The following is a 12,279-nucleotide window of genomic DNA, read 5'->3' on the forward strand; positions in this document are numbered from 1 at the left end:
GAGCTTTGTAACGTGTCCACACAGCTAACATATCCAGCCTCTGGTGGACCTGAGCAGGGAAAACATTCCAGAGTAGAAGGGCTTTTCACCTGCCACCAGCTCCCTCTCATATAGAGCAAGGAAACCACAGCTTGCGAGCATCCACTTGCTTCGGCTGTGGAAGTAGGGCAACAGGGAGTGAGGCAGTCTCTGAAATCACCCTGTCCCAAACCACTGAGGACATTATAGGTCAAACCCAACGCTCCTAAATGGGAGCCATGGCAAGCCTTGAAGCACTACTGTAATGCGCTCGCCGCACGACATCCTGCTCTGTAAGCATGCCGCACCATTGAGCACCAACCTCAGCTTCCGAATGGACCCAAAATGGAGCCCTATTACATTACATTACCTTGAATCAGGAGCTCAAGGGCACTGCACATAGCATCTTACCTACTATCTAGTAGAGCTAGCATTGGGGTGGGAGACCACCTGGACCTAAGTTTAGATGATAAAAGCATAGATGGAGCACTTCCCCCTTTCCCTAATGCTGATGAATATACCCAGCTGAAGAGGCCTTCAACAGCAATGGTCCAGAAGCAACACCCAGCCGGGTCTCAGCTATGCAAAGCTGGGACCTCCTCCTTCATTAAATAAAGGCTAGCTACCTATCTTGCATTCAGCAACACAAAACAGATTGCCATTTACTGATACCCTAAGTTTCACTACAAGGCAAAGCCCTGATCATGACGACATTAATCTACATGCCTGAACCCCAGCAACCAATTCCACCTCCTGGATCTGTCTATAGCCAGTGGTGAGCTGGAGCCGGTTCACACCGGTTCACTGGAACCACTTGTTAAATTTAGAAGCCCTTTTAGAACCGGTTGTTCCGTGAGGGACAACCAGTTCTAAAAGGGCTTCTAAATTTAACCGGCCAAAAGTGGTGCCTTAGGCGCCGACTCCCTGGGTGCTCCGGGGCTGGAGCACCCAAGGGGAAAATTTGGTGGGTGCAGAGCACCCATCGGCAGCTCCCCGCCCCAGCTCACCTCTGCTCCGCCTCCTCCCCTGAACGCGCCGCCCCACTCTGCTTCTCTGCCCCTGCCCCCGGCTTCCCGCGAATCAGCTGTTCGTGCGGGAAGCCGGGGCGGGCTGAGAAGCAAGCAGCAGCTTCGCGCTCAGGCCCAGGGTGGCGGAGCTGAGCTGGGGCAGGGGGGGAGGGGGTGGGGCACGAGGAGGGCCACCTGCGCAGTAGCAGGTAACCCAGGGGACGCGAGGGGGAACTGCTCCCCGTCCCAGCTCACCTCTGCCACCCTGGGCCTGAGTGTGAAGCCGCTTCTCAGCCCTCCCAGGCTTCCCACCGAATAGCTGATTCGCGGGAAGCCGGGGGCTGGGGGCGGAGAAGCAGAGCGGGGTGGCTCGTTCAAGGGAGGAGGCGGAGGTGAGCCGGGGCCGGGTGCGGGGTGGGGAGCTGCTGGTGGGGGCTCTGCACCCACCAAATTTTCCCCATGGGTGCTCCAGCCCCGGAGCACCCAGGGACTCGGTGCCTAAGGTGCCACTTTTGATGTGATCAGTGGGGGGAGCGGCCGCTCCCCCTGCTCCCCCCTAGCTACGCTACCCCGCCCCTAGGAGCCAGAGGGACCTGCCGGAGCTGCCCCAGGTAAGCACTGCCGGGACTCCCCACCTCACCCCCCGGCAGGTCCCTCTGGCTCTTAGAGGTGGGGTGGGCCCCCACTACGGTGGCCCACGAGACCCTCCTGCCCAGTTCTGGGGGCATTCAGGGGACAGGAGAGGGGGGAGAATGGGGCAGCGGTCCCGGGGGGGGTATCAAGGAACACGGGGGGTTGGATGGGGTAGGAGTCCCGGGGGGTTGGGGTGGGCAATGACCCCCTCGTCGGGTGAGGAGGGAACCGGTTGTTAAGATTTTGGCACCTCATCACTGTCTATAGCCCCCAGTAGATGGCAACGCTACTCCACTCCTTTGACCTCTCTGTCATTTTAAGGTGGCCCTCAAAGGGATGAAGATGCTGTAGCTAGGTGCCCAAATAAGGATCTGCAGGGGAAGCTGGCAAAAGATGGTCTCAAGGAAAATCTAATGCCCACCCAAAATACAATACCAAATCTCCCAACCACTTTTACAAGTGTTCTTCAGAAACACCCCCTTGCTACTGCTGCTACTGAGGACAAGTCAATGCGCCCAAAGGGGAGGGATAGGAGAGGGAGAGGAGAGAAGGTACTAGTCAATATTTATGGAGGAAACTATAAAAAAAAAACAAAAAAAACCAATTGACATCAAGGGTATGTAGATGAAAAGACATAAAGACCCGAAGAAGAGCTTTGTGTAGCTTGAAAGCTTGTCTCTCTCCCCAACAGAAGCTGATTCAATAAAAGATATTATCTCACCCACTTTTGTCTCTCTAATAAAACTATTTGTTACATAGAAATGTAGGTGAATAAGGATGAAATAGGCCACTTATTTAGTAACATGTCAAAAGGATTCCTCTAATTTGTCCCTGCATTTTCCTTTTCCTTTAGCTGTATGAGTTACTTCTCTACCCTTTTATTATGGTCTTATAATCCAGGGGGGTCTAGTCTCACAATAAGATTATCTTGAATTTATATAGTAGCTTTTTCATCCCAAAAGATGCCCATGTGCTATATGATACAGATAACCAGCTGAGATATCCTTTATAAACAAGTGTCACATCATCCACCCCTGAAACGCACTCGCCTCAGGAATAAACTGTCCCATAGCACGCAATAATGTCACATGTATTTTTGAAGGACAGGAGGGGAAGAATTAGATGCAGTGCAGTAGAAAGAATTTTGAGATCCGATACGAGTGCGTGAGCTGGCATTTGGCTAGGATGGCAGGGTTATCACCCCAGAGATGACAAACAGCACCAGGAGATCGATCAGGACTTCCATTTTCTATCTGATCCAGAAGATGTCAATTTCAGCAGCATGCTGCCCTCATGCTACGGTGCTAGGCATTACTTTAGAAAAGACTCAGGACTTCATTCGTCTCTCATCATGGGTGGTTCCAGTGAAGTTGACTGAGTTATGTTGGGGTAAGTGAGATCAGAACCAAGCAATCAGAGTCAAGGACACACTCAGGAGTTACTAATGGCACTCCCTTCCAAGCTGCTTGTGAGAGGTCTCCCACACAAGTGGCGAGCCAGCCCTTGTAACTTAGCTCATGGCACCAGAGAGGATCACAACGCAGGGCAGTCTGGCTGCACGCCTCGTAGCTGAGATTCCAAACCATGTGTGTAGGGCCCTAGTAAATTCATGGTCCATTTTGATAAATTTCATGGTTATTGGATTTTAAAAATCTTAAATTTCATGGTTTCAGATATTTAAATCTGAAATTTCATGGTACTGTAACTGTGGAGGTCCCGACCCAAAAGGGATTGGGAGGGTGGGTGGTATTGCCATTCTTACTTCTGCGCCACTGCTGGTTTCTCCAGATTCGCACTGGCATAAGTGAGTTTCTAACTTTCGGATAAACTGTTGTCACATCTGTAGGGTCCTACGAAATTCATGTGAAAAACGCGGCACAGACTGTGAAATCTGGTCTCCCCCGTGAAATCTGGCTATTTTAGGGGGTTGTGGTATTGCCACACTTACTTCTGCGCTGCCTTCAGAGCTCGGCAGCTGGAGAGCAGTGGCTGCTGGCTGGGAGCCCAGCTCTGAAGGCAGCACCACCTTCAGCAGCAGCGCAGAAGTGAGGGTGGCATGATATGGCATTGCCACCATTACTTCTGTGTCACCAGAGAAAGGTTGGTCTGACCTGGCCCCGGTAGTGGCCCATGCAAGAGAAGAGGAAGGTCTGTCCCTCCGCAGCCTGGCCAGGACTAGCAGCTGGAGCCCAGTGCACGGTAGGAGCCCCTGGCTGGGGTGCCCCCTCCCCTTCCCCTCCCCAGAGCTTGGGTGCAAAGAGGCCTGGGGCTTCCTGTGAGACGGTGACTACAGCGCTCTCCCCAACCACAGTGCCCTGGGCAGTCACCCACATCACCCGCTCGTAAGGCCAGCCCATCCGCCCCCCCCCAAAAAAGGGACAAAACCCCCATGTCCTGCCACCCTCACTTCTGCACTGCTGCTGGTAGTGACACTGCCTTCAGAGCTGGGTGCACAGCCAGCAGCCACTGCTATCTGGACACGCAGCTCTGAAGGCAGTGCAGAAGTAAGAGTGGCAATACCACAACCCCCTAAAATAGCCAGATTTCATGGGGGAGACCAGATTTCACAAGCCGTGATGAGTTTTTCACATGAATTTGTGACATATGTGACAACAACAGTTTATCTGAAAGATAGAAACTCACCTATGCCAGTGTGAATCTGGAGAAACTGCAGTAAAATCAATTGAATTACTCCATGTTTGCACTGGTACAACTGAAGTCAAACTCTGGCCCTCCTCCACTCACAAGCAACAGGTAGGAATGGAGCACCTGCCATACTTATTCCCTTCCCACTCTGGTGAGGATAAAGCCATGAAGGGGATGTGCCTTATGCCAGCTTTAGGGTGGGGAAATGTATGTTAATCGAGTGCTATCGTATATGGCAAATGCACCTAAATGATGGGAGCACAGATCGCTCTGGCCTTTAGCATTGCTGGCGTTTTTGTTGACTAACTCCTTCAGTGAAAGGGTTAAACTCATCCGGCAAACCTGCACTAGGAATACTATGCTAGACGCTTCCATGAATGCTAATGAATGTGCACCCGGGTGTTTTAAAGGATTCCGCATTTCCCACAGAGAATCTGTAGGTGCTCTGGTCTCCCAAAGCCGGAAAGCAGACGTCAAAGGCTGGCAGCAACAGCTGCCTCCTTGCTCCTCCTTGCATGTAAAGTAGAAACCTCAGCCTTCAGAGTTCTACCCTGAGTGACACTTCTACACCCTGGGCTGCTTTGCATCACGAAGCACGTACGCTTCCCTGTCTTCAGGCCCTTTCCCCGGGGACAGTGGCAGGGGAGGGGTGAGGGATGAGAGCAGATGCCCTTGGTGCAGAGATGACAGCTTGCCATGAATAGCACTTGAACCAGCTGAGGATTAGCAGGTATTTTCATCACTCGGATTTAAATTAAAAACACGAGGTTGAGGCAATGCTGGTTTCATTTAGTTGACGTTCACTCCACATATTGAAATACGTCTCTCTGAGCTGCCGTGGCAAGGAAAGGGAAGGGAAGGGAATCATTCTTGCTGCTGGGATGCTCAACAGAGATCTAGTCCCAACCAGCAGCTGCGGATACAGGAACTTGCTTGTGACATCAGCATCATTTCCATGGCAAAGCACTTTTGTGTCACAACCAGGACATTGTGAGTCAAACTCTTCGCTGGTGTAAATCCACACAGCTCCCTCGCCTTCAGTGGGACTGTGGCAATTATATGCCAGCCGAAAATTTGGCCCTCCGACTTCATCTGGGGTATTGTAAAAGAACAGAAGGATTCTCAAAGAAACAAAAGATCCTGGTTTTATGTAAATGATCATTAGCCACAAAGAACAAGGGAAAGAAAGCCACAGGGTTGTGGGGTTTGATGCATCACGACCTTCCATCGTATGTCATCACTTACCCCAGTGCAAAGTGGGTATAAAGGGCTATCAAATCCAGATGGTAGCACTGTACTCCCACTTTGCACAGGCATAATAAACACATCAATCGCAAGGCACTGGAGACTCAGACCCACACTTCTTCATGTTCAGCTACCCCACAGACTGCTCTGAGTCGTTCTAGTGACATTTCCAAATTCAGTCACCTGTGGACTAAGAAGCAATAGAAATTTCAGTCCAAAGGGCAATTTTTTTCCAAAAAGTTATTGGACCCTGAGAGAAAGCTCTCATAATGACAGTGAATCCTACTGCAATTAGAGCATCATTACTGCAACTGTGATTTATAGAGAACACATTTTCCCTATATATGGAATTTACCATATAGACCTTCAGGTCTCTTTGCAAAAGGTACAGAATGCTGTAGACCAGGGTCTCTTTCCCCTTCAACGTACATCTGAATAACTCCCATTAAATGTAATGAGTCTATTACACTCAACCATTAAGGGGAAGCTACACCCAAATCCTATCAGCCCTAGTCCCTGAAAATCATTTCAACTACTGCAATAAAATGACCAGGAGAGGTCAAAGCTGCTTCCAGGGAAGGATCCCTCCTTTTTCCTGCTGCTGATTTGAACCCATGAGGTTGTGTTAAAAATCCGAAAGGTCCTAAACCATCCTGTTTAGAATAGCTCATTTTCATGGGGAGGGAGGTTTAGAACGCTGATTCTTATTAACACATGAAAACAGAATCTCCGTTTCTTAAGCGTTCATCTGCCTTTGGTTATTTCCTAGCAAACACCACAGTGCAAGATTCTCATCTGGTTTAAAGAGTCCCAGCACCATAATTCTGTTTGTGACATCATCTCTTGTTACCTTGGCAAGGATTACGATGTCACATTCAGAAGGTTATGACTTCAGTGGGGAATAAGCAGCAGGAGCATATGAACGGTTGGAGAACAACAATCACATTTCCATGTAAATGACTCCAGTAATAGTTAAAATAATAGGGGAGGAAGGGAAAATGCAGAATATGTCTGGTATTTACTCTGGGCTGAATCATTTCAGAAATTGTTTAGCACGAATGTTTTCCATAGCCTTCCATGAAGTGTCAGGTGCTCTTTAAAGAGGGATGGCAAAAATACTAGTTAAATAACTACAAACTGAGCGAGTGACTGCCAGCTTGTTTTTCCTGCCTTTTCCCCAGAGCCTCTAATCTGCTGTGGGAGGCAGTGATGTAACTGCAGACAGAGCATCATTTCCCGGCTGCTGGGAAGGCCTAGTATGGCATAAATTAAATATAAACACAGTCGAGAGAATCCATTTTATCTCGAAAGGTGGGAAAGGCTACTTCAAGCCTTTCCCCAGCAGCTAGTGCCAGGCATGTTATCTCATATGACATTGTTTGACTTAAAATGCCACAATCTGTGCTCCTTATTAGACTGCATTGCCATTTAAGTCAAAAGCAGCAGGATCAGACCCTGGCCCAGACATAAAGCCTGTGTGAATTGGCTTAGTTCCATTGACATCAATGGACCACATCCCCAGCTACCTACTGCTCAGGCAAACTCCTACTGAGGTTGCTTTAATTCTTTACTTTAAAAAATCTTTACATTTTACATTGTACAAAAACAATGAGGAGTCTGGTGGCACCTTAAAGACTAACAGATTTATTTGGGCATACGCTTTCATGGGTAAAAAACCCACTTCTTCAGATGCATGGAGTGAAAATTACATATTACTCCCTTCTCTTCATGTGTCAGTATATTTATGCTTGCATCTGTAATTTTCACTCCATGCATCTGAAGAAGTGGGGTTTTTTACCCATGGAAACTTATGCCCAAATAAATCTGTTAGTCTTTAAGGTGCAATCGGCCTCCTCGTTGTTTTTGTGGAACAGACTAACACGGGTACCCCGCTGATACTTTACATTCTACTTATTGAGCAACATAGACGTGACCTGCTTTGTTGCTGATCTTCAATCCTCAACCCCTTTATTGCTGCTGCCAATAAAAACTGTGTTCACCTTATTTTCACTCTCCAAGGCATGAGCGGGTCACATTATTACTACTGTGGTTTATAAAGGGTTAATAAATTATTAATCAGTCCAATAGGTTGCTCGTGACCATGTTTTATAACTAGCTGTAACACCAGCTGATGAACTTATAACCATCTATAATATATATGACTCATGTCTGTAGTATATTATGACATCTATTAATCATTTATTAACCCTTTATAGGGTATTTATAAACTGAGCCTTAGCATAACGTGTGATTTATTTAGTTCATTCACTCCAAATATGTCAATCACCCAAATATCTTCTTATTACCCCCCGCCACCCCATTTTTGATAGCATCCGATGGTATCCAGAGGCCAAGTTCCTGATGGCAGAATGATTCCAAAAGAATGCTCTAGACTTCTAGAGGGGACCAGGGTTCTGTTATCTTCCCTACTGCAGGCACCAAGAGGAGAGTGCCAGCCTACCGCAGGTGAACCAAGAGACAATGTGGGAGAACTTGGATTACCTATGAATGAGTTAATTAAGCTAGAGAACAGTGACTGGGGAATAGTGGAGCTTGGATTAGATTTGTCTCTTTAATTAATGCCCAGAACAATTTCCAGCAGAGAAAGATAGCTCAGGATTAGAGTGGTACTGTAGCTGTACTTAAAACACCTCCTATATGCAATCAGTCTTCCTTCTGCTTCCCCTCCTGCACCCCTTCCCAGATCCCCACTGTTCACCCTCCTCCCCCCCTCATTTAATGGAAGAGAGAGAAATTCTCATTTGAAAACTAGCCAAGAGCACAGAAAAACTTAAGAGAGGGAGGGGACAAGAGAGAAGAAACAATGAGAGGGAACAGGAAAGGGAGGGGGAGAAAAAGAAAGAAAGGATTATGAAGAAAGGAGCGAGAGAGAGAGAAGGCAGGGAGAGGTACAAAGAGAAAGAAAACAGTTGTTGTCCTTTCAAAGCATGAGAGAAACAAATCACAGGATGCTTTAATGTCATTTGAAGGGAAAGTGGTGAGAAAGGGCCAGATTTACAAGTGTATTTGGGTGCCTAAAGATGCCGATGGGCACCAAACGCACCTACGCACTTTGGAAAATGCCACTGAGTTCCTATCTTCATCTTTAGGCACCTAAATATCTTTGCAAATGCAGCGCAAAGAAGCTATTGCCGATGAATACTGGAATCTACAATCCCATCATTCCATCAGACTGAGCTCCACTGTTGTTCTGCAATGGGTCTACATCCCCAAACGCCACAGCTGAATTGTGGCTGGGATTTACAAAGGCCAGCGCAAGCAATAGAAAAAGAGTCCCCAAGGATCTCCCACCTACTCACCTGGCTGCCTCTATTTACTCCCCTCTTTCGGTGGGACCTGGGCACCTCACTGGCCTTTGTAACCCTTCCCACAGGGCCCAGCTGTAATGAACTGCCCCCTGAAGTGGGAAAGGCCCCAGGAAGCAATGCAATTTTGTGGAAGCAAAGTGAGATCGGGAAAGGGGAGTGTGCATCAAGGCAGAAGGTACATACCAAGGAGCTGGTATAGGTTGGGTCAGAGGTATCATCTTGCAGGTAGCGCGAGAGACCGAAGTCAGACACTTTGCACACCAAGTTACTATTGACTAGGATGTTTCTGGCGGCGAGGTCCCGGTGCACGTAGTTCATCTCCGCAAGGTACTTCATTCCCGCAGCAATTCCCCTGAGCATCCCCACCAGCTGGATGACTGTGAACTGCCCATCATTTTGCTGCGGTCATAAAGAGCAGGTGCCATAATCAGAATGATCCAGCTATTGCTGGGGTAATAGATAACTCCATTATCCAAACAAACCTGTGGCTCTGGGTCAGTCAGTTCTCCTATGTAGTGAGATTGTAAGCTGCTTGGGTCAGGGACTATCACTAGGTGCATGTACAGCACCTAGCGCAATGGGACCTGAACATGGCTGAGGCCTCCAGACATTACTGTAGTATGAACAACAACCACCGAGCTCCCATTTAGCACATTTGCAGCCTGAGAGTCCAGTTTCTGTTGTGTTTGGTGTCAGGATGATCAGGTGGTTGTTGTTGTTTGGTGTGGGTTTTTTAACTAATGTAGGAAAAAGTCATTTCTAAAAATCAGTGTCTATTTCCATTTCTGGATTTACTCTCTTAAAATTTAAAAACTCTTCTGGGCATCTTTTTATTTTTCAGGCCATTTGTTTTCTCTCTTTTCAATTCTTGCCTCCCCCCACCCCCACCAAAAAAGTGTTAGATTCTGGGCAACCCACAGTATGGAACAAGAGAAAGCAGATCAGGCTTCCCTAGGCCTTCCCACGGACACTGAGGGGGCGGCGGCGGGAGGGAAAGACCATTCACATTCAGGACTTTCCATAGAGAACATAAAGGTCAACGTTCCTAGGAGACGGACATCAGAGTCTGTCATGTGGAAAATGTGGCCATCTTATTGGAGGGCACCTCCTCCCTGTCTGTTTTTGGGGTGTCTATGAGTACGATGCCAACAGCAGGGAGCAGTCTGTCAGTTCTGAAAAGCACAGGGACTGCAATTGTTCCTGGCACATGCATGGGGGTGCAGGGCTCCTCACAACAGTCTCTCCCTCTCGACTCCTTGTGCATACACACAAGGATCAGTCTGACTCTGGGGCCCTCAAGTATTTTGCTACTTTGGGCTGGCCCCCATGGAGGGACATTGATGACCTACTTTGCTATCTTTCCAAGCAGCTGATGCACCAATTAGCAATGCTATTTTTACATCAAGACTGAAATTAGACATATAAATTACCTGCTTCTGAACGTTGGAAAGAAGGTGGCATTAACAGGATTTGGATGCTCGGTTCCCATTAATCATTCCTCCAATTGCCTTTGAAAATCTCAGCCTAAGTGTTTACCCCTCTCTTCTCCTCCCCTTCCCTCTTCATCCATCTTTCTTTCCTGTCCCTCCTTCCCTCAATTCTTTTGCCTACCTCTCTTTCTCCTGCACCCTCCTTCCCCTACCTCCCAACCTCTTGAGAGGTGTGCACCGGAGCTCTGGGTCAAATTGCCTTTGAGCTGCCTCTAGACCCCTAGGACACACCACCTAAGATGCCAGTACAAAGAACGATGGTTGGTTTCCCTGATGCGTGAGGATTAATACTGTTGCTGCTGCAGCTGCTTCCTCCAGATGATCTCAGATCCCGTAATGAGATGAACACTGTCCACAAAGGAGCAGTGTTTGGAGTCACACAGCGGACCTCTTGTCACTGATGCTCCACGATGCTTCAAGCTGATGCTAAAAATACTCAAAGCTGGCTTCAAATGTGAAGTGAGAAAATAAAAGGGCACTTCTTTAATTCTGGCCATGTTCCCACCTTCCCTCCAGTTCTAGACCACTTCAAATAGCTGCCCATGCCTCAGTGATTCAGAAGTTCTCAGTTTTGATCTAGCATTCCCGTCCTTGCAAGGCCTCTCCTGCTTCCTATAGTTGCTTCCCTTCACCTCACCTAGCTGGCATGATGATCAGGTGACCAGGCAATAGCAGAGCACTTTTATTTGGGGTGGTTCCTGGTGGGAGTGGAGTCCCCAGTCCTCAGAACGCGTTAGTGCAGTTATCGTTTATCTTTTAATTCAAAAACTGGCCTTTCCCCTCATGGATTTCTTTATTTCCCCTTTTGTAGTAGTGGGCACAGCAACCCTTTCCTCTTGCTGAGGCCTCTGGGGGAGATTTTCATCCGTGCCCAAGAGATTTAGGAGCACAAGCCTCACTGAAAGACAACAGGATTTGTGCTCTGAAATCTCTTAGGCTCGTTTGAGAATCTTGCCCTCTCTCAATATTGTTTCTTAGGTCAGTTATTAGGGTTCCTCCTGGAGGCCATGTCCTCCATGAGCCCAGCTGCTAGAGGTTTGACCTCAATGGATCTTCTACAACACAGCATGACTCAATTCCAATGAACATGACTCCATTCCAGTGTTATAGCAGAAGAGTAGCCAATGAGGCCATCATGCTTCCTTACCCTCAGAAAGGAGTCCAGAGCTCCATTCTCCATAAACTCTGTGATGATCATGACTGGCCGGCTTTTGGTCACCACTCCTTCCAGCCGAATGATATTTGGGTGGTCAAATTGTCCCATGATGCTGGCCTCACTCAGGAAATCCCTACGCTGCTTCTCAGAGTAGCCAGCCTTTAATGTCTTAATGGCCACATAGATTTCCCTCTTGCTGGGCAGTTTCAGACGTCCTTTATACACTTCTCCAAACTCCCCTGCAATTGCAAGAATATCAGTCGCAACCACCTTCTCCTTCTCAACAGAGCATGGTAAAGAACAGCAGTGCCACATAGCTGTCATGGCTCCAATCTGATTGGCTCAAATATGCGGGGAGGGATAGCTCAGTGGTTTGAGCATTGGCCTGCTAAACCCAGGGTTGTGAGCTCAGTCCTTGAGGGGGCTATTTAGGGATCTGGGGCAAAAATTGGGGATTGGCCCTGTTTTGAGCAAGGGGTTGGACTAGATGACCTCCTGAGGTCCTTTCCAACCCTGATATTCTATGTGCACACTTAAATAGTGTCCTCTTAACACTATTTGTCTTTCCCCCCTTAAAAGGGCAATGTCAAAAGCATCCATTCCTCTGCTACTAAGAATATTCCTGAGCCTACAAACTGCTCTACCTGGATACAACCCTGTGCCACCATGTAACTCTTCCAATGTTAATGGAGCTTTTTGCAGGTGCCACAGTTCATCTGTGCAAAAGAGCTTGCAGGTTCAGGGCCTAAGATATC

The 12,279-nt window shown here is 48.0% G+C and overlaps 1 protein-coding gene across 6 annotated transcripts in view; it reads right to left on the reverse strand.

Moving 5' to 3' along the window:
* Positions 1-12,279, reverse strand: part of EPHB1 (EPH receptor B1) — a 402,223-nt gene that overhangs the window by 89,767 nt on the left and 300,177 nt on the right. For all 6 annotated transcript variants that reach the window (XM_074964154.1, XM_074964158.1, XM_074964156.1 and 3 more), the window contains 2 exons: positions 11,516-11,763; positions 9,062-9,277 (listed from right to left, as the gene is read on the reverse strand). In XM_074964154.1, coding sequence (XP_074820255.1) covers positions 9,062-9,277; positions 11,516-11,763 — 464 coding nt within the window. The remainder of the gene's footprint in view (positions 1-9,061; positions 9,278-11,515; positions 11,764-12,279) is intronic.

The sequence above is a fragment of the Natator depressus genome, chromosome 9 (assembly GCF_965152275.1).
Source record: "Natator depressus isolate rNatDep1 chromosome 9, rNatDep2.hap1, whole genome shotgun sequence".
Taxonomy (NCBI): Eukaryota; Metazoa; Chordata; order Testudines; family Cheloniidae; genus Natator; species Natator depressus.